General features: G+C 48.9%; 5 protein-coding genes across 5 annotated transcripts; all 5 read left to right on the plus strand.

Moving 5' to 3' along the window:
- Positions 1-496: 496 nt before the first annotated feature.
- Positions 497-2,124, plus strand: LOC129533209 (ubiquitin carboxyl-terminal hydrolase 17-like protein 22). The gene has a single exon (XM_055385475.2). It carries the CDS (start codon positions 512-514, stop codon positions 2,102-2,104), a length of 1,593 nt encoding a protein of 530 aa, XP_055241450.1. The 5' UTR covers positions 497-511; the 3' UTR covers positions 2,105-2,124.
- A 3,119-nt stretch (positions 2,125-5,243) lies between these two features.
- Positions 5,244-7,500, plus strand: LOC129533222 (ubiquitin carboxyl-terminal hydrolase 17-like protein 22). The gene has a single exon (XM_055385489.2). It carries the CDS (start codon positions 5,259-5,261, stop codon positions 6,849-6,851), a length of 1,593 nt encoding a protein of 530 aa, XP_055241464.1. The 5' UTR covers positions 5,244-5,258; the 3' UTR covers positions 6,852-7,500.
- Positions 7,501-9,980: 2,480 nt separating this feature from the next.
- Positions 9,981-11,638, plus strand: LOC129533225 (ubiquitin carboxyl-terminal hydrolase 17-like protein 22). Its single transcript, XM_055385493.2, has one exon. It carries the CDS (start codon positions 9,996-9,998, stop codon positions 11,586-11,588), a length of 1,593 nt encoding a protein of 530 aa, XP_055241468.2. The 5' UTR covers positions 9,981-9,995; the 3' UTR covers positions 11,589-11,638.
- A 3,077-nt stretch (positions 11,639-14,715) lies between these two features.
- Positions 14,716-16,373, plus strand: LOC129533224 (ubiquitin carboxyl-terminal hydrolase 17-like protein 22). Its single transcript, XM_055385492.2, has one exon. It carries the CDS (start codon positions 14,731-14,733, stop codon positions 16,321-16,323), a length of 1,593 nt encoding a protein of 530 aa, XP_055241467.1. The 5' UTR covers positions 14,716-14,730; the 3' UTR covers positions 16,324-16,373.
- A 2,431-nt stretch (positions 16,374-18,804) lies between these two features.
- Positions 18,805-22,067, plus strand: LOC129533223 (ubiquitin carboxyl-terminal hydrolase 17-like protein 22). Its single transcript, XM_055385491.2, has one exon. It carries the CDS (start codon positions 19,466-19,468, stop codon positions 21,056-21,058), a length of 1,593 nt encoding a protein of 530 aa, XP_055241466.1. The 5' UTR covers positions 18,805-19,465; the 3' UTR covers positions 21,059-22,067.

Raw genomic sequence — 22,067 nt, forward strand, 5'->3', positions numbered from 1 at the left:
TCTGCCAAAAGCACATACTTGGAAGTACATCCCGGCACAAACACACACACACGCACACACACGTGCACACACACATACACACACACACACACACACACACACACACACGGTTTCATAGGTAAAGATTTCTTCCCTGACATTGTTTTACCTAAAATAAGGCAACTGCGCGGCCACTGTCCCAACCCGGTTACATTCATATTACATGTGTCTATCAGCCTGAGGAGTAATTTGATTCAGGTGTTCTAGAAGTCATGATGTGGGCTGTCTGTGGAATTCCCGCCGATGCAAGGGGACACACCCTGTGACTCATTCCTTAATTGAGTGCTGATATTTGATTGGTTTATCGCGCACCTGATGGGTGGGTGGGGTGTTGGCGGTTGGTGGGGGTGAGTTATATAAGGGCTGATGCGGCCAGAGAGCTCGTCATTTGAAGACTCTCTCGGAAGAGATAGCGTCTTTCTGCAACCTGCGGTCCCAGCAGAAAAACCTTGTGATCCTTGTTCCAGGCGACATGGAGGACGACTCACTCTACTTGGGAGGTGAGTGGCAGTTCAACCACTTTTCGAAACTCACATCTTCTCGGCCAGATGCCGCTTTTGCTGAAATCCAGCGGACTTCTCTCTCTGAGAAGTCACCACTCTCATCTGAGACCCGTGTCGACCTCTGTGATGATTTGGCTCCTGTGGCAAGACAGCTTGCTCCCAGAGAGAAGCTTCCTCTGAGTAGCAGGAGACCTGCTGCGGTGGGGGCTGGGCTCCAGAATATGGGAAATACCTGCTACGTGAACGCTTCCCTGCAGTGCCTGACATACACACCACCCCTTGCCAACTACATGCTGTCCCGGGAGCACTCTCAAACGTGTCATCGTCACAAGGGCTGCATGCTCTGTACTATGCAAGCTCACGTCACACGGGCCCTCTACCGTCCTGGCCATGTCATCCAGCCCTCACAGGCATTGGCTGCGGGCTTCCATAGAGGCAAGCAAGAAGATGCCCACGAATTTCTCATGTTCGCTGTGGATGCCATGAAAAAGGCATGCCTTCCCGGGCACAAGCAGGTAGATCATCACTCCAACGACACCACCCTCATCCACCAAATATTTGGAGGCTACTGGAGATCTCAAATCAAGTGTCTCCACTGCCACGGCATTTCAGACACCTTTGACCCTTACCTGGACATCGCCCTGGATATCCAGGCAGCTCAGAGTGTCAAGCAAGCTTTGGAACAGTTGGTGAAGCCCGAAGAACTCAATGGAGAGAATGCCTATCAGTGTGGTCTTTGTCTCCAGAAGGCGCCTGCCTCCAAGACGTTAACTTTACACACTTCTGCCAAGGTCCTCATTCTTGTATTGAAGAGATTCTCCGATGTCACAGGCAACAAACTTGCCAAGAATGTGCAATATCCTGAGTGCCTTGACATGCAGCCATACATGTCTCAGCAGAACACAGGACCTCTTGTCTATGTCCTCTATGCTGTGCTGGTCCACGCTGGGTGGAGTTGTCACAGCGGACATTACTTGTCTTATGTCAAAGCTCAAGAAGGCCAGTGGTATAAAATGGATGATGCCGAGGTCACTGCCTCTGGCATCACCTCTGTCCTGAGTCAACAGGCCTATGTCCTCTTTTACATCCAGAAGAGTGAATGGGAAAGACACAGTGAGAGTGTGTCAAGAGGCAGGGAAACAAGAGCCCTTGGCGCTGAAGACACAGACAGGCGAGCAACGCAAGGAGAGCTCAAGAGAGACCACCCCTGCCTCCAGGTACCCGAGTTGGACGAGCACTTGGTGGAAAGAGCCACTCAGGAAAGCACCTTAGACCACTGGAAATTCCTCCAAGAGCAAAACAAAACGAAGCCTGAGTTCAACGTCAGAAAAGTCGAAGGTACCCTGCCTCCCAACGTACTTGTGATTCATCAATCAAAATACAAGTGTGGGATGAAAAACCATCATCCTGAACAGCAAAGCTCCCTGCTGAACCCCTCTTCCACGACCCCGACAGATCAGGAGTCCATGAACACTGGCACACTCGCTTCTCTGCAAGGGAGGACCAGGAGATCCAAAGGGAAGAACAAACACAGCAAGAGGGCTCTGCTTGTGTGCCAGTGATCTCAGTGGAAGTGCCGACCCACACGTAGGGGTGCGCACACACACACACACACACACACACACACACACACACACAAGCGCGCACAGAAACACACACACACCCACACAAACACGAACACCGTCAATCCTACGTAAAGTAATGAGGAGCCCAAGTTTCTGTCTCTACAACAGGGACAACTGCATAGTGATGGCTGCGTCTCAGGATGAGCCCACACATGGGAAACATCAAGTTTCGGGGTCGTGAGTCTTCCGAACCTCTGGAGGGACTGTCTGTGTGTTTGCGTTCGTGGTAGATGACATTCAGTGTGTATTTCTGAACATGACCTCCTGACGTGTAGGTTTGCGTGTGAGGTTATTGCAGGGGACAGGGTTTACTATTTTCTCTTGGGGTGTGTTTCATTCGTCAGTTGGTGGTCGGCAAGAGAAGGTGAAATTTTTCTCATGTGGGACATCCGTGGATCATTCTCGCCACCTTGAATAGTGGAAACTGGAATTCAGTTGGAAGATGGGAACGGTGCTCTTCTTTCTTACCCTGGCTCACCCATTTTATTTTGGTTTCTGAATGGACCTCGGGTGCCCTGGGACTTGTGCTCTTGCTGGAACCCACATAACGCCGGAAGCAGACAGACCGACTTGCCTGTTTCACGGTGTCCACTTCCAATGAGTCGAAACGGAAAATTTTCCCACTGGCACGGAAGTCATTTGGAACTAAGTCGTATTGATACTAAAGGAAATCAAACACCGGAATGTGTGTATTCAACTAAAATACATTCAGAAAGGCTTGAAATAAATCTCATTTGGTGTGTTTACAAATGGCATTTGGGGAGATTCCGGGTCATTCGTCCAGCTGCGAAAGCTGCATCTCTGAAGCACAGTCCCTGTCCTGCAATCAGACTTATTTATCCGACGTGGTGTTTCTGTGGAAATTATTGTGGGAAATGGCCCCTTCCTTTTCTGTATTTGCTGAATAGATTTCATGGTCCCTTTCTTGGTAGGTGCAGTGATCAAAGTTGACCAACCCCTGAGGAAAGCTGTCCAGGGCACAACTCAGGGCTCCGTAGAGCCACAGAATCTTGGGCACAACCCTGCTCAAGCACCCAAATGTGAATTCGAACAGGGTCTCTGTGTGACGTGTGTGAAAACTACAGTGTGATGAGCATGACTCGCAGACAGGTTCTCGATTAGGCTCCCCTCAAAATCAGTTATGAGCATTAAAGGACAGCGATGCCCAGGTCCCGGCTCCAGGAATCAGACCCTCCAGCGTCTGGTGTGAAGCCACGGCATCTGGATTGCTCATGCTTCTGGAGATCATTCTCCTGAATATGGTGGCTCCTTTCTCCCTGTGGAGCACCTTTCTAAGCAGTGCCCTTTCTTCACCCAGGACACTTTACGTCAGGCACAGAAAGCCTTCTGCTGGAGCACACCTGGCTTATGAAAAGACAAGGGAAAGAAACGGGGCCAAAGGTCACAGTCCTCTCATTCCACCATCCTCCTTAAAAGCATCCTAATTTCATGGGCCCTGAGGCCACGGCTGTCTCTTTACACCTCGAGGCTTTGGCGCCGGGCCTCAATTCTGCCCTGTTGCTTACTGTCTAAGACACTTTGGGAAAGTCCCTAGAGCCAGGGTCTTCAATCCTGGTAAGCCAGAGAGCCTGGAGACACACCCAAATTATGTCCCTCTTAGTTCAGGGAACATGTCCATTTTCGTCAGCATTAAAATTTTGGCACCAAATGTGCTAACTGCAATTCCACCATACAACGCGTAACTGGAAATGGAGGCGACATCTCAGATCCTGAACAATTGATGCGAGAATCCAGGAGACACACGGCTTATTTTTGCCTTTTCCCACTGAAACAAGGGCCAGTATTAACAATGTTATGCTATCCTCGGTTTCACTCCCTGCTTTTAAATCTCTCCGATGTTTTCTTCTTGAGACAGGGCCTCACTCCCGTCACCAGGGCTTTTCTACAGTGCAATTTTCGGTGTTTGCTTTTGTCAGATTTAGAACTTTTCATTTCATCTCTATCAAATGTTGATCCATTATCACATACGTATGAAAATATTATCACCCATGCTGTGAGATACGATGATTTATTTTCCTCTATTCTTTAGGAAACCAAAGGTTATAGTTGGGATACGTTCTGATTTCTCAAGTTTTTAGTTTCATGTTTTCTTAAACTGCCGTCGCACGGCCGAAACCACTCCCTACACAATGTCATGACCATCTATGTCTCTTTTCTGGCCAACATAAATTTGCGGAATGTCATCAATCAGTCTCTCGGTGATTGCATGATTTCCCCAAAGTCCTTCACACTCTACATTGAGCACTGAGTATCTCTTCAAACTTCAGTGCACGTTTCTACCACTTGATGCTTTATTATTTGGCAATCTAGCTTCCACAAGAGCATTTCATGCAAAGACTTCTCTTGTTCTCCACTGGCAGGTAATTTCACTCGGATATAGAATCAATAGGCTGAACGTGGAAAGGTGATCGCTGGAAGGTCTGATTGATTCCACGGATCTCTCCTTTCTTATTAAGGAAACAAATACACTCTGCTAATTACTATACTTCATTGACTCTTCTCAGGTCAGAAAGCGCACTTCCGACTTCCTGTCCTTCCGTCGCTGAGAGGACGCTGGTATCTGCCAAAAGCACATACTTGGAAGTACATCCCGGCACAAACACACACACACGCACACACACGTGCACACACACATACACACACACACACACACACACACACACACACGGTTTCATAGGTAAAGATTTCTTCCCTGACATTGTTTTACCTAAAATAAGGCAACTGCGCGGCCACTGTCCCAACCCGGTTACATTCATATTACATGTGTCTATCAGCCTGAGGAGTAATTTGATTCAGGTGTTCTAGAAGTCATGATGTGGGCTGTCTGTGGAATTCCCGCCGATGCAAGGGGACACACCCTGTGACTCATTCCTTAATTGAGTGCTGATATTTGATTGGTTTATCGCGCACCTGATGGGTGGGTGGGGTGTTGGCGGTTGGTGGGGGTGAGTTATATAAGGGCTGATGCGGCCAGAGAGCTCGTCATTTGAAGACTCTCTCGGAAGAGATAGCGTCTTTCTGCAACCTGCGGTCCCAGCAGAAAAACCTTGTGATCCTTGTTCCAGGCGACATGGAGGACGACTCACTCTACTTGGGAGGTGAGTGGCAGTTCAACCACTTTTCGAAACTCACATCTTCTCGGCCAGATGCCGCTTTTGCTGAAATCCAGCGGACTTCTCTCTCTGAGAAGTCACCACTCTCATCTGAGACCCGTGTCGACCTCTGTGATGATTTGGCTCCTGTGGCAAGACAGCTTGCTCCCAGAGAGAAGCTTCCTCTGAGTAGCAGGAGACCTGCTGCGGTGGGGGCTGGGCTCCAGAATATGGGAAATACCTGCTACGTGAACGCTTCCCTGCAGTGCCTGACATACACACCACCCCTTGCCAACTACATGCTGTCCCGGGAGCACTCTCAAACGTGTCATCGTCACAAGGGCTGCATGCTCTGTACTATGCAAGCTCACGTCACACGGGCCCTCTACCGTCCTGGCCATGTCATCCAGCCCTCACAGGCATTGGCTGCGGGCTTCCATAGAGGCAAGCAAGAAGATGCCCACGAATTTCTCATGTTCGCTGTGGATGCCATGAAAAAGGCATGCCTTCCCGGGCACAAGCAGGTAGATCATCACTCCAACGACACCACCCTCATCCACCAAATATTTGGAGGCTACTGGAGATCTCAAATCAAGTGTCTCCACTGCCACGGCATTTCAGACACCTTTGACCCTTACCTGGACATCGCCCTGGATATCCAGGCAGCTCAGAGTGTCAAGCAAGCTTTGGAACAGTTGGTGAAGCCCGAAGAACTCAATGGAGAGAATGCCTATCAGTGTGGTCTTTGTCTCCAGAAGGCGCCTGCCTCCAAGACGTTAACTTTACACACTTCTGCCAAGGTCCTCATTCTTGTATTGAAGAGATTCTCCGATGTCACAGGCAACAAACTTGCCAAGAATGTGCAATATCCTGAGTGCCTTGACATGCAGCCATACATGTCTCAGCAGAACACAGGACCTCTTGTCTATGTCCTCTATGCTGTGCTGGTCCACGCTGGGTGGAGTTGTCACAGCGGACATTACTTGTCTTATGTCAAAGCTCAAGAAGGCCAGTGGTATAAAATGGATGATGCCGAGGTCACTGCCTCTGGCATCACCTCTGTCCTGAGTCAACAGGCCTATGTCCTCTTTTACATCCAGAAGAGTGAATGGGAAAGACACAGTGAGAGTGTGTCAAGAGGCAGGGAAACAAGAGCCCTTGGCGCTGAAGACACAGACAGGCGAGCAACGCAAGGAGAGCTCAAGAGAGACCACCCCTGCCTCCAGGTACCCGAGTTGGACGAGCACTTGGTGGAAAGAGCCACTCAGGAAAGCACCTTAGACCACTGGAAATTCCTCCAAGAGCAAAACAAAACGAAGCCTGAGTTCAACGTCAGAAAAGTCGAAGGTACCCTGCCTCCCAACGTACTTGTGATTCATCAATCAAAATACAAGTGTGGGATGAAAAACCATCATCCTGAACAGCAAAGCTCCCTGCTGAACCCCTCTTCCACGACCCCGACAGATCAGGAGTCCATGAACACTGGCACACTCGCTTCTCTGCAAGGGAGGACCAGGAGATCCAAAGGGAAGAACAAACACAGCAAGAGGGCTCTGCTTGTGTGCCAGTGATCTCAGTGGAAGTGCCGACCCACACGTAGGGGTGCACACACACACACACACACACACACACACACACACACAAGCGCGCACAGAAACACACACACACCCACACAAACACGAACACCGTCAATCCTACGTAAAGTAATGAGGAGCCCAAGTTTCTGTCTCTACAACAGGGACAACTGCATAGTGATGGCTGCGTCTCAGGATGAGCCCACACATGGGAAACATCAAGTTTCGGGGTCGTGAGTCTTCCGAACCTCTGGAGGGACTGTCTGTGTGTTTGCGTTCGTGGTAGATGACATTCAGTGTGTATTTCTGAACATGACCTCCTGACGTGTAGGTTTGCGTGTGAGGTTATTGCAGGGGACAGGGTTTACTATTTTCTCTTGGGGTGTGTTTCATTCGTCAGTTGGTGGTCGGCAAGAGAAGGTGAAATTTTTCTCATGTGGGACATCCGTGGATCATTCTCGCCACCTTGAATAGTGGAAACTGGAATTCAGTTGGAAGATGGGAACGGTGCTCTTCTTTCTTACCCTGGCTCACCCATTTTATTTTGGTTTCTGAATGGACCTCGGGTGCCCTGGGACTTGTGCTCTTGCTGGAACCCACATAACGCCGGAAGCAGACAGACCGACTTGCCTGTTTCACGGTGTCCACTTCCAATGAGTCGAAACGGAAAATTTTCCCACTGGCACGGAAGTCATTTGGAACTAAGTCGTACTGATACTAAAGGAAATCAAACACCGGAGTGTGTGTATTCAACTAAAATACATTCAGAAAGGCTTGAAATAAATCTCATTTGGTGTGTTTACAAATGGCATTTGGGGAGATTCCGGGTCATTCGTCCAGCTGCGAAAGCTGCATCTCTGAAGCACAGTCCCTGTCCTGCAATCAGACTTATTTATCCGACGTGGTGTTTCTGTGGAAATTATTGTGGGAAATGGCCCCTTCCTTTTCCGTATTTGCTGAATAGATTTCATGGTCCCTTTCTTGGTAGGTGCAGTGATCAAAGTTGACCAACCCCTGAGGAAAGCTGTCCAGGGCACAACTCAGGGCTCCGTAGAGCCACAGAATCTTGGGCACAACCCTGCTCAAGCACCCAAATGTGAATTCGAACAGGGTCTCTGTGTGACGTGTGTGAAAACTACAGTGTGATGAGCATGACTCGCAGACAGGTTCTCGATTAGGCTCCCCTCAAAATCAGTTATGAGCATTAAAGGACAGCGATGCCCAGGTCCCGGCCCCAGGAATCAGACCCTCCAGCGTCTGGTGTGAAGCCACGGCATCTGGATTGCTCATGCTTCTGGAGATCATTCTCCTGAATATGGTGGCTCCTTTCTCCCTGTGGAGCACCTTTCTAAGCAGTGCCCTTTCTTCACCCAGGACACTTTACGTCAGGCACAGAAAGCCTTCTGGTGGAGCACACCTGGCTTATGAAAAGACAAGGGAAAGAAACGGGGCCAAAGGTCACAGTCCTCTCATTCCACCATCCTCCTTAAAAGCATCCTAATTTCATGGGCCCTGAGGCCACGGCTGTCTCTTTACACCTCGAGGCTTTGGCGCCGGGCCTCAATTCTGCCCTGTTGCTTACTGTCTAAGACACTTTGGGAAAGTCCCTAGAGCCAGGGTCTTCAATCCTGGTAAGCCAGAGAGCCTGGAGACACACCCAAATTATGTCCCTCTTAGTTCAGGGAACATGTCCATTTTCGTCAGCATTAAAATTTTGGCACCAAATGTGCTAACTGCAATTCCACCATACAACGCGTAACTGGAAATGGAGGCGACATCTCAGATCCTGAACAATTGATGCGAGAATCCAGGAGACACACGGCTTATTTTTGCCTTTTCCCACTGAAACAAGGGCCAGTATTAACAATGTTATGCTATCCTCGGTTTCACTCCCTGCTTTTAAATCTCTCCGATGTTTTCTTCTTGAGACAGGGCCTCACTCCCGTCACCAGGGCTTTTCTACAGTGCAATTTTCGGTGTTTGCTTTTGTCAGATTTAGAACTTTTCATTTCATCTCTATCAAATGTTGATCCATTATCACATACGTATGAAAATATTATCACCCATGCTGTGAGATACGATGATTTATTTTCCTCTATTCTTTAGGAAACCAAAGGTTATAGTTGGGATACGTTCTGATTTCTCAAGTTTTTAGTTTCATGTTTTCTTAAACTGCCGTCGCACGGCCGAAACCACTCCCTACACAATGTCATGACCATCTATGTCTCTTTTCTGGCCAACATAAATTTGCGGAATGTCATCAATCAGTCTCTCGGTGATTGCATGATTTCCCCAAAGTCCTTCACACTCTACATTGAGCACTGAGTATCTCTTCAAACTTCAGTGCACGTTTCTACCACTTGATGCTTTATTATTTGGCAATCTAGCTTCCACAAGAGCATTTCATGCAAAGACTTCTCTTGTTCTCCACTGGCAGGTAATTTCACTCGGATATAGAATCAATAGGCTGAACGTGGAAAGGTGATCGCTGGAAGGTCTGATTGATTCCACGGATCTCTCCTTTCTTATTAAGGAAACAAATACACTCTGCTAATTACTATACTTCATTGACTCTTCTCAGGTCAGAAAGCGCACTTCCGACTTCCTGTCCTTCCGTCGCTGAGAGGACGCTGGTATCTGCCAAAAGCACATACTTGGAAGTACATCCCGGCACAAACACACACACACGCACACACACGTGCACACACACATACACACACACACACACACACACACACGGTTTCATAGGTAAAGATTTCTTCCCTGACATTGTTTTACCTAAAATAAGGCAACTGCGCGGCCACTGTCCCAACCCGGTTACATTCATATTACATGTGTCTATCAGCCTGAGGAGTAATTTGATTCAGGTGTTCTAGAAGTCATGATGTGGGCTGTCTGTGGAATTCCCGCCGATGCAAGGGGACACACCCTGTGACTCATTCCTTAATTGAGTGCTGATATTTGATTGGTTTATCGCGCACCTGATGGGTGGGTGGGGTGTTGGCGGTTGGTGGGGGTGAGTTATATAAGGGCTGATGCGGCCAGAGAGCTCGTCATTTGAAGACTCTCTCGGAAGAGATAGCGTCTTTCTGCAACCTGCGGTCCCAGCAGAAAAACCTTGTGATCCTTGTTCCAGGCGACATGGAGGACGACTCACTCTACTTGGGAGGTGAGTGGCAGTTCAACCACTTTTCGAAACTCACATCTTCTCGGCCAGATGCCGCTTTTGCTGAAATCCAGCGGACTTCTCTCTCTGAGAAGTCACCACTCTCATCTGAGACCCGTGTCGACCTCTGTGATGATTTGGCTCCTGTGGCAAGACAGCTTGCTCCCAGAGAGAAGCTTCCTCTGAGTAGCAGGAGACCTGCTGCGGTGGGGGCTGGGCTCCAGAATATGGGAAATACCTGCTACGTGAACGCTTCCCTGCAGTGCCTGACATACACACCACCCCTTGCCAACTACATGCTGTCCCGGGAGCACTCTCAAACGTGTCATCGTCACAAGGGCTGCATGCTCTGTACTATGCAAGCTCACGTCACACGGGCCCTCTACCGTCCTGGCCATGTCATCCAGCCCTCACAGGCATTGGCTGCGGGCTTCCATAGAGGCAAGCAAGAAGATGCCCACGAATTTCTCATGTTCGCTGTGGATGCCATGAAAAAGGCATGCCTTCCCGGGCACAAGCAGGTAGATCATCACTCCAACGACACCACCCTCATCCACCAAATATTTGGAGGCTACTGGAGATCTCAAATCAAGTGTCTCCACTGCCACGGCATTTCAGACACCTTTGACCCTTACCTGGACATCGCCCTGGATATCCAGGCAGCTCAGAGTGTCAAGCAAGCTTTGGAACAGTTGGTGAAGCCCGAAGAACTCAATGGAGAGAATGCCTATCAGTGTGGTCTTTGTCTCCAGAAGGCGCCTGCCTCCAAGACGTTAACTTTACACACTTCTGCCAAGGTCCTCATTCTTGTATTGAAGAGATTCTCCGATGTCACAGGCAACAAACTTGCCAAGAATGTGCAATATCCTGAGTGCCTTGACATGCAGCCATACATGTCTCAGCAGAACACAGGACCTCTTGTCTATGTCCTCTATGCTGTGCTGGTCCACGCTGGGTGGAGTTGTCACAGCGGACATTACTTGTCTTATGTCAAAGCTCAAGAAGGCCAGTGGTATAAAATGGATGATGCCGAGGTCACTGCCTCTGGCATCACCTCTGTCCTGAGTCAACAGGCCTATGTCCTCTTTTACATCCAGAAGAGTGAATGGGAAAGACACAGTGAGAGTGTGTCAAGAGGCAGGGAAACAAGAGCCCTTGGCGCTGAAGACACAGACAGGCGAGCAACGCAAGGAGAGCTCAAGAGAGACCACCCCTGCCTCCAGGTACCCGAGTTGGACGAGCACTTGGTGGAAAGAGCCACTCAGGAAAGCACCTTAGACCACTGGAAATTCCTCCAAGAGCAAAACAAAACGAAGCCTGAGTTCAACGTCAGAAAAGTCGAAGGTACCCTGCCTCCCAACGTACTTGTGATTCATCAATCAAAATACAAGTGTGGGATGAAAAACCATCATCCTGAACAGCAAAGCTCCCTGCTGAACCCCTCTTCCACGACCCCGACAGATCAGGAGTCCATGAACACTGGCACACTCGCTTCTCTGCAAGGGAGGACCAGGAGATCCAAAGGGAAGAACAAACACAGCAAGAGGGCTCTGCTTGTGTGCCAGTGATCTCAGTGGAAGTGCCGACCCACACGTAGGGGTGCACACACACACACACACACACACACACACACACACAAGCGCGCACAGAAACACACACACACCCACACAAACACGAACACCGTCAATCCTACGTAAAGTAATGAGGAGCCCAAGTTTCTGTCTCTACAACAGGGACAACTGCATAGTGATGGCTGCGTCTCAGGATGAGCCCACACATGGGAAACATCAAGTTTCGGGGTCGTGAGTCTTCCGAACCTCTGGAGGGACTGTCTGTGTGTTTGCGTTCGTGGTAGATGACATTCAGTGTGTATTTCTGAACATGACCTCCTGACGTGTAGGTTTGCGTGTGAGGTTATTGCAGGGGACAGGGTTTACTATTTTCTCTTGGGGTGTGTTTCATTCGTCAGTTGGTGGTCGGCAAGAGAAGGTGAAATTTTTCTCATGTGGGACATCCGTGGATCATTCTCGCCACCTTGAATAGTGGAAACTGGAATTCAGTTGGAAGATGGGAACGGTGCTCTTCTTTCTTACCCTGGCTCACCCATTTTATTTTGGTTTCTGAATGGACCTCGGGTGCCCTGGGACTTGTGCTCTTGCTGGAACCCACATAACGCCGGAAGCAGACAGACCGACTTGCCTGTTTCACGGTGTCCACTTCCAATGAGTCGAAACGGAAAATTTTCCCACTGGCACGGAAGTCATTTGGAACTAAGTCGTACTGATACTAAAGGAAATCAAACACCGGAGTGTGTGTATTCAACTAAAATACATTCAGAAAGGCTTGAAATAAATCTCATTTGGTGTGTTTACAAATGGCATTTGGGGAGATTCCGGGTCATTCGTCCAGCTGCGAAAGCTGCATCTCTGAAGCACAGTCCCTGTCCTGCAATCAGACTTATTTATCCGACGTGGTGTTTCTGTGGAAATTATTGTGGGAAATGGCCCCTTCCTTTTCCGTATTTGCTGAATAGATTTCATGGTCCCTTTCTTGGTAGGTGCAGTGATCAAAGTTGACCAACCCCTGAGGAAAGCTGTCCAGGGCACAACTCAGGGCTCCGTAGAGCCACAGAATCTTGGGCACAACCCTGCTCAAGCACCCAAATGTGAATTCGAACAGGGTCTCTGTGTGACGTGTGTGAAAACTACAGTGTGATGAGCATGACTCGCAGACAGGTTCTCGATTAGGCTCCCCTCAAAATCAGTTATGAGCATTAAAGGACAGCGATGCCCAGGTCCCGGCCCCAGGAATCAGACCCTCCAGCGTCTGGTGTGAAGCCACGGCATCTGGATTGCTCATGCTTCTGGAGATCATTCTCCTGAATATGGTGGCTCCTTTCTCCCTGTGGAGCACCTTTCTAAGCAGTGCCCTTTCTTCACCCAGGACACTTTACGTCAGGCACAGAAAGCCTTCTGGTGGAGCACACCTGGCTTATGAAAAGACAAGGGAAAGAAACGGGGCCAAAGGTCACAGTCCTCTCATTCCACCATCCTCCTTAAAAGCATCCTAATTTCATGGGCCCTGAGGCCACGGCTGTCTCTTTACACCTCGAGGCTTTGGCGCCGGGCCTCAATTCTGCCCTGTTGCTTACTGTCTAAGACACTTTGGGAAAGTCCCTAGAGCCAGGGTCTTCAATCCTGGTAAGCCAGAGAGCCTGGAGACACACCCAAATTATGTCCCTCTTAGTTCAGGGAACATGTCCATTTTCGTCAGCATTAAAATTTTGGCACCAAATGTGCTAACTGCAATTCCACCATACAACGCGTAACTGGAAATGGAGGCGACATCTCAGATCCTGAACAATTGATGCGAGAATCCAGGAGACACACGGCTTATTTTTGCCTTTTCCCACTGAAACAAGGGCCAGTATTAACAATGTTATGCTATCCTCGGTTTCACTCCCTGCTTTTAAATCTCTCCGATGTTTTCTTCTTGAGACAGGGCCTCACTCCCGTCACCAGGGCTTTTCTACAGTGCAATTTTCGGTGTTTGCTTTTGTCAGATTTAGAACTTTTCATTTCATCTCTATCAAATGTTGATCCATTATCACATACGTATGAAAATATTATCACCCATGCTGTGAGATACGATGATTTATTTTCCTCTATTCTTTAGGAAACCAAAGGTTATAGTTGGGATACGTTCTGATTTCTCAAGTTTTTAGTTTCATGTTTTCTTAAACTGCCGTCGCACGGCCGAAACCACTCCCTACACAATGTCATGACCATCTATGTCTCTTTTCTGGCCAACATAAATTTGCGGAATGTCATCAATCAGTCTCTCGGTGATTGCATGATTTCCCCAAAGTCCTTCACACTCTACATTGAGCACTGAGTATCTCTTCAAACTTCAGTGCACGTTTCTACCACTTGATGCTTTATTATTTGGCAATCTAGCTTCCACAAGAGCATTTCATGCAAAGACTTCTCTTGTTCTCCACTGGCAGGTAATTTCACTCGGATATAGAATCAATAGGCTGAACGTGGAAAGGTGATCGCTGGAAGGTCTGATTGATTCCACGGATCTCTCCTTTCTTATTAAGGAAACAAATACACTCTGCTAATTACTATACTTCATTGACTCTTCTCAGGTCAGAAAGCGCACTTCCGACTTCCTGTCCTTCCGTCGCTGAGAGGACGCTGGTATCTGCCAAAAGCACATACTTGGAAGTACATCCCGGCACAAACACACACACACGCACACACACGTGCACACACACATACACACACACACACACACACACACACGGTTTCATAGGTAAAGATTTCTTCCCTGACATTGTTTTACCTAAAATAAGGCAACTGCGCGGCCACTGTCCCAACCCGGTTACATTCATATTACATGTGTCTATCAGCCTGAGGAGTAATTTGATTCAGGTGTTCTAGAAGTCATGATGTGGGCTGTCTGTGGAATTCCCGCCGATGCAAGGGGACACACCCTGTGACTCATTCCTTAATTGAGTGCTGATATTTGATTGGTTTATCGCGCACCTGATGGGTGGGTGGGGTGTTGGCGGTTGGTGGGGGTGAGTTATATAAGGGCTGATGCGGCCAGAGAGCTCGTCATTTGAAGACTCTCTCGGAAGAGATAGCGTCTTTCTGCAACCTGCGGTCCCAGCAGAAAAACCTTGTGATCCTTGTTCCAGGCGACATGGAGGACGACTCACTCTACTTGGGAGGTGAGTGGCAGTTCAACCACTTTTCGAAACTCACATCTTCTCGGCCAGATGCCGCTTTTGCTGAAATCCAGCGGACTTCTCTCTCTGAGAAGTCACCACTCTCATCTGAGACCCGTGTCGACCTCTGTGATGATTTGGCTCCTGTGGCAAGACAGCTTGCTCCCAGAGAGAAGCTTCCTCTGAGTAGCAGGAGACCTGCTGCGGTGGGGGCTGGGCTCCAGAATATGGGAAATACCTGCTACGTGAACGCTTCCCTGCAGTGCCTGACATACACACCACCCCTTGCCAACTACATGCTGTCCCGGGAGCACTCTCAAACGTGTCATCGTCACAAGGGCTGCATGCTCTGTACTATGCAAGCTCACGTCACACGGGCCCTCTACCGTCCTGGCCATGTCATCCAGCCCTCACAGGCATTGGCTGCGGGCTTCCATAGAGGCAAGCAAGAAGATGCCCACGAATTTCTCATGTTCGCTGTGGATGCCATGAAAAAGGCATGCCTTCCCGGGCACAAGCAGGTAGATCATCACTCCAACGACACCACCCTCATCCACCAAATATTTGGAGGCTACTGGAGATCTCAAATCAAGTGTCTCCACTGCCACGGCATTTCAGACACCTTTGACCCTTACCTGGACATCGCCCTGGATATCCAGGCAGCTCAGAGTGTCAAGCAAGCTTTGGAACAGTTGGTGAAGCCCGAAGAACTCAATGGAGAGAATGCCTATCAGTGTGGTCTTTGTCTCCAGAAGGCGCCTGCCTCCAAGACGTTAACTTTACACACTTCTGCCAAGGTCCTCATTCTTGTATTGAAGAGATTCTCCGATGTCACAGGCAACAAACTTGCCAAGAATGTGCAATATCCTGAGTGCCTTGACATGCAGCCATACATGTCTCAGCAGAACACAGGACCTCTTGTCTATGTCCTCTATGCTGTGCTGGTCCACGCTGGGTGGAGTTGTCACAGCGGACATTACTTGTCTTATGTCAAAGCTCAAGAAGGCCAGTGGTATAAAATGGATGATGCCGAGGTCACTGCCTCTGGCATCACCTCTGTCCTGAGTCAACAGGCCTATGTCCTCTTTTACATCCAGAAGAGTGAATGGGAAAGACACAGTGAGAGTGTGTCAAGAGGCAGGGAAACAAGAGCCCTTGGCGCTGAAGACACAGACAGGCGAGCAACGCAAGGAGAGCTCAAGAGAGACCACCCCTGCCTCCAGGTACCCGAGTTGGACGAGCACTTGGTGGAAAGAGCCACTCAGGAAAGCACCTTAGACCACTGGAAATTCCTCCAAGAGCAAAACAAAACGAAGCCTGAGTTCAACGTCAGAAAAGTCGAAGGTACCCTGCCTCCCAACGTACTTGTGATTCATCAATCAAAATACAAGTGTGGGATGAAAAACCATCATCCTGAACAGCAAAGCTCCCTGCTGAACCCCTCTTCCACGACCCCGACAGATCAGGAGTCCATGAACACTGGCACACTCGCTTCTCTGCAAGGGAGGACCAGGAGATCCAAAGGGAAGAACAAACACAGCAAGAGGGCTCTGCTTGTGTGCCAGTGATCTCAGTGGAAGTGCCGACCCACACGTAGGGGTGCACACACACACACACACACACACACACACACACACAAGCGCGCACAGAAACACACACACACCCACACAAACACGAACACCGTCAATCCTACGTAAAGTAATGAGGAGCCCAAGTTTCTGTCTCTACAACAGGGACAACTGCATAGTGATGGCTGCGTCTCAGGATGAGCCCACACATGGGAAACATCAAGTTTCGGGGTCGTGAGTCTTCCGAACCTCTGGAGGGACTGTCTGTGTGTTTGCGTTCGTGGTAGATGACATTCAGTGTGTATTTCTGAACATGACCTCCTGACGTGTAGGTTTGCGTGTGAGGTTATTGCAGGGGACAGGGTTTACTATTTTCTCTTGGGGTGTGTTTCATTCGTCAGTTGGTGGTCGGCAAGAGAAGGTGAAATTTTTCTCATGTGGGACATCCGTGGATCATTCTCGCCACCTTGAATAGTGGAAACTGGAATTCAGTTGGAAGATGGGAACGGTGCTCTTCTTTCTTACCCTGGCTCACCCATTTTATTTTGGTTTCTGAATGGACCTCGGGTGCCCTGGGACTTGTGCTCTTGCTGGAACCCACATAACGCCGGAAGCAGACAGACCGACTTGCCTGTTTCACGGTGTCCACTTCCAACGAGTCGAAACGGAAAATTTTCCCACTGGCACGGAAGTCATTTGGAACTAAGTCGTATTGATACTAAAGGAAATCAAACACCGGAGTGTGTGTATTCAACTAAAATACATTCAGAAAGGCTTGAAATAAATCTCATTTGGTGTGTTTACAAATGGCATTTGGGGAGATTCCGGGTCATTCGTCCAGCTGCGAAAGCTGCATCTCTGAAGCACAGTCCCTGTCCTGCAATCAGACTTATTTATCCGACGTGGTGTTTCTGTGGAAATTATTGTGGGAAATGGCCCCTTCCTTTTCTGTATTTGCTGAATAGATTTCATGGTCCCTTTCTTGGTAGGTGCAGTGATCAAAGTTGACCAACCCCTGAGGAAAGCTGTCCAGGGCACAACTCAGGGCTCCGTAGAGCCACAGAATCTTGGGCACAACCCTGCTCAAGCACCCAAATGTGAATTCGAACAGGGTCTCTGTGTGACGTGTGTGAAAACTACAGTGTGATGAGCATGACTCGCAGACAGGTTCTCGATTAGGCTCCCCTCAAAATCAGTTATGAGCATTAAAGGACAGCGATGCCCAGGTCCCGGCCCCAGGAATCAGACCCTCCAGCGTCTGGTGTGAAGCCACGGCATCTGGATTGCTCATGCTTCTGGAGATCATTCTCCTGAATATGGTGGCTCCTTTCTCCCTGTGGAGCACCTTTCTAAGCAGTGCCCTTTCTTCACCCAGGACACTTTACGTCAGGCACAGAAAGCCTTCTGCTGGAGCACACCTGGCTTATGAAAAGACAAGGGAAAGAAACGGGGCCAAAGGTCACAGTCCTCTCATTCCACCATCCTCCTTAAAAGCATCCTAATTTCATGGGCCCTGAGGCCACGGCTGTCTCTTTACACCTCGAGGCTTTGGCGCCGGGCCTCAATTCTGCCCTGTTGCTTACTGTCTAAGACACTTTGGGAAAGTCCCTAGAGCCAGGGTCTTCAATCCTGGTAAGCCAGAGAGCCTGGAGACACACCCAAATTATGTCCCTCTTAGTTCAGGGAACATGTCCATTTTCGTCAGCATTAAAATTTTGGCACCAAATGTGCTAACTGCAATTCCACCATACAACGCGTAACTGGAAATGGAGGCGACATCTCAGATCCTGAACAATTGATGCGAGAATCCAGGAGACACACGGCTTATTTTTGCCTTTTCCCACTGAAACAAGGGCCAGTATTAACAATGTTATGCTATCCTCGGTTTCACTCCCTGCTTTTAAATCTCTCCGATGTTTTCTTCTTGAGACAGGGCCTCACTCCCGTCACCAGGGCTTTTCTACAGTGCAATTTTCGGTGTTTGCTTTTGTCAGATTTAGAACTTTTCATTTCATCTCTATCAAATGTTGATCCATTATCACATACGTATGAAAATATTATCACCCATGCTGTGAGATACGATGATTTATTTTCCTCTATTCTTTAGGAAACCAAAGGTTATAGTTGGGATACCTTCTGATTTCTCAAGTTTTTAGTTTCATGTTTTCTTAAACTGCCGTCGCACGGCCGAAACCACTCCCTACACAATGTCATGACCATCTATGTCTCTTTTCTGGCCAACATAAATTTGCGGAATGTCATCAATCAGTCTCTCGGTGATTGCATGATTTCCCCAAAGTCCTTCACACTCTACATTGAGCACTGAGTATCTCTTCAAACTTCAGTGCACGTTTCTACCACTTGATGCTTTATTATTTGGCAATCTAGCTTCCACAAGAGCATTTCATGCAAAGACTTCTCTTGTTCTCCACTGGCAGGTAATTTCACTCAGATATAGAATCAATAGGCTGAACGTGGAAAGGTGATCGCTGGAAGGTCTGATTGATTCCACGGATCTCTCCTTTCTTATTAAGGAAACAAATACACTCTGCTAATTACTATACTTCATTGACTCTTCTCAGGTCAGAAAGCGCACTTCCGACTTCCTGTCCTTCCGTCGCTGAGAGGACGCTGGTATCTGCCAAAAGCACATACTTGGAAGTACATCCCGGCACAAACACACACACACGCACACACACGTGCACACACACATACACACACACACACACACACACACACGGTTTCATAGGTAAAGATTTCTTCCCTGACATTGTTTTACCTAAAATAAGGCAACTGCGCGGCCACTGTCCCAACCCGGTTACATTCATATTACATGTGTCTATCAGCCTGAGGAGTAATTTGATTCAGGTGTTCTAGAAGTCATGATGTGGGCTGTCTGTGGAATTCCCGCCGATGCAAGGGGACACACCCTGTGACTCATTCCTTAATTGAGTGCTGATATTTGATTGGTTTATCGCGCACCTGATGGGTGGGTGGGGTGTTGGCGGTTGGTGGGGGTGAGTTATATAAGGGCTGATGCGGCCAGAGAGCTCGTCATTTGAAGACTCTCTCGGAAGAGATAGCGTCTTTCTGCAACCTGCGGTCCCAGCAGAAAAACCTTGTGATCCTTGTTCCAGGCGACATGGAGGACGACTCACTCTACTTGGGAGGTGAGTGGCAGTTCAACCACTTTTCGAAACTCACATCTTCTCGGCCAGATGCCGCTTTTGCTGAAATCCAGCGGACTTCTCTCTCTGAGAAGTCACCACTCTCATCTGAGACCCGTGTCGACCTCTGTGATGATTTGGCTCCTGTGGCAAGACAGCTTGCTCCCAGAGAGAAGCTTCCTCTGAGTAGCAGGAGACCTGCTGCGGTGGGGGCTGGGCTCCAGAATATGGGAAATACCTGCTACGTGAACGCTTCCCTGCAGTGCCTGACATACACACCACCCCTTGCCAACTACATGCTGTCCCGGGAGCACTCTCAAACGTGTCATCGTCACAAGGGCTGCATGCTCTGTACTATGCAAGCTCACGTCACACGGGCCCTCTACCGTCCTGGCCATGTCATCCAGCCCTCACAGGCATTGGCTGCGGGCTTCCATAGAGGCAAGCAAGAAGATGCCCACGAATTTCTCATGTTCGCTGTGGATGCCATGAAAAAGGCATGCCTTCCCGGGCACAAGCAGGTAGATCATCACTCCAACGACACCACCCTCATCCACCAAATATTTGGAGGCTACTGGAGATCTCAAATCAAGTGTCTCCACTGCCACGGCATTTCAGACACCTTTGACCCTTACCTGGACATCGCCCTGGATATCCAGGCAGCTCAGAGTGTCAAGCAAGCTTTGGAACAGTTGGTGAAGCCCGAAGAACTCAATGGAGAGAATGCCTATCAGTGTGGTCTTTGTCTCCAGAAGGCGCCTGCCTCCAAGACGTTAACTTTACACACTTCTGCCAAGGTCCTCATTCTTGTATTGAAGAGATTCTCCGATGTCACAGGCAACAAACTTGCCAAGAATGTGCAATATCCTGAGTGCCTTGACATGCAGCCATACATGTCTCAGCAGAACACAGGACCTCTTGTCTATGTCCTCTATGCTGTGCTGGTCCACGCTGGGTGGAGTTGTCACAGCGGACATTACTTGTCTTATGTCAAAGCTCAAGAAGGCCAGTGGTATAAAATGGATGATGCCGAGGTCACTGCCTCTGGCATCACCTCTGTCCTGAGTCAACAGGCCTATGTCCTCTTTTACATCCAGAAGAGTGAATGGGAAAGACACAGTGAGAGTGTGTCAAGAGGCAGGGAAACAAGAGCCCTTGGCGCTGAAGACACAGACAGGCGAGCAACGCAAGGAGAGCTCAAGAGAGACCACCCCTGCCTCCAGGTACCCGAGTTGGACGAGCACTTGGTGGAAAGAGCCACTCAGGAAAGCACCTTAGACCACTGGAAATTCCTCCAAGAGCAAAACAAAACGAAGCCTGAGTTCAACGTCAGAAAAGTCGAAGGTACCCTGCCTCCCAACGTACTTGTGATTCATCAATCAAAATACAAGTGTGGGATGAAAAACCATCATCCTGAACAGCAAAGCTCCCTGCTGAACCCCTCTTCCACGACCCCGACAGATCAGGAGTCCATGAACACTGGCACACTCGCTTCTCTGCAAGGGAGGACCAGGAGATCCAAAGGGAAGAACAAACACAGCAAGAGGGCTCTGCTTGTGTGCCAGTGATCTCAGTGGAAGTGCCGACCCACACGTAGGGGTGCACACACACACACACACACACACACACACACAAGCGCGCACAGAAACACACACACACCCACACAAACACGAACACCGTCAATCCTACGTAAAGTAATGAGGAGCCCAAGTTTCTGTCTCTACAACAGGGACAACTGCATAGTGATGGCTGCGTCTCAGGATGAGCCCACACATGGGAAACATCAAGTTTCGGGGTCGTGAGTCTTCCGAACCTCTGGAGGGACTGTCTGTGTGTTTGCGTTCGTGGTAGATGACATTCAGTGTGTATTTCTGAACATGACCTCCTGACGTGTAGGTTTGCGTGTGAGGTTATTGCAGGGGACAGGGTTTACTATTTTCTCTTGGGGTGTGTTTCATTCGTCAGTTGGTGGTCGGCAAGAGAAGGTGAAATTTTTCTCATGTGGGACATCCGTGGATCATTCTCGCCACCTTGAATAGTGGAAACTGGAATTCAGTTGGAAGATGGGAACGGTGCTCTTCTTTCTTACCCTGGCTCACCCATTTTATTTTGGTTTCTGAATGGACCTCGGGTGCCCTGGGACTTGTGCTCTTGCTGGAACCCACATAACGCCGGAAGCAGACAGACCGACTTGCCTGTTTCACGGTGTCCACTTCCAATGAGTCGAAACGGAAAATTTTCCCACTGGCACGGAAGTCATTTGGAACTAAGTCGTATTGATACTAAAGGAAATCAAACACCGGAGTGTGTGTATTCAACTAAAATACATTCAGAAAGGCTTGAAATAAATCTCATTTGGTGTGTTTACAAATGGCATTTGGGGAGATTCCGGGTCATTCGTCCAGCTGCGAAAGCTGCATCTCTGAAGCACAGTCCCTGTCCTGCAATCAGACTTATTTATCCGACGTGGTGTTTCTGTGGAAATTATTGTGGGAAATGGCCCCTTCCTTTTCTGTATTTGCTGAATAGATTTCATGGTCCCTTTCTTGGTAGGTGCAGTGATCAAAGTTGACCAAC

Source organism: Gorilla gorilla, chromosome 3 (assembly GCF_029281585.2).
Source record: "Gorilla gorilla gorilla isolate KB3781 chromosome 3, NHGRI_mGorGor1-v2.1_pri, whole genome shotgun sequence".
Taxonomy (NCBI): domain Eukaryota; kingdom Metazoa; phylum Chordata; class Mammalia; order Primates; family Hominidae; genus Gorilla; species Gorilla gorilla.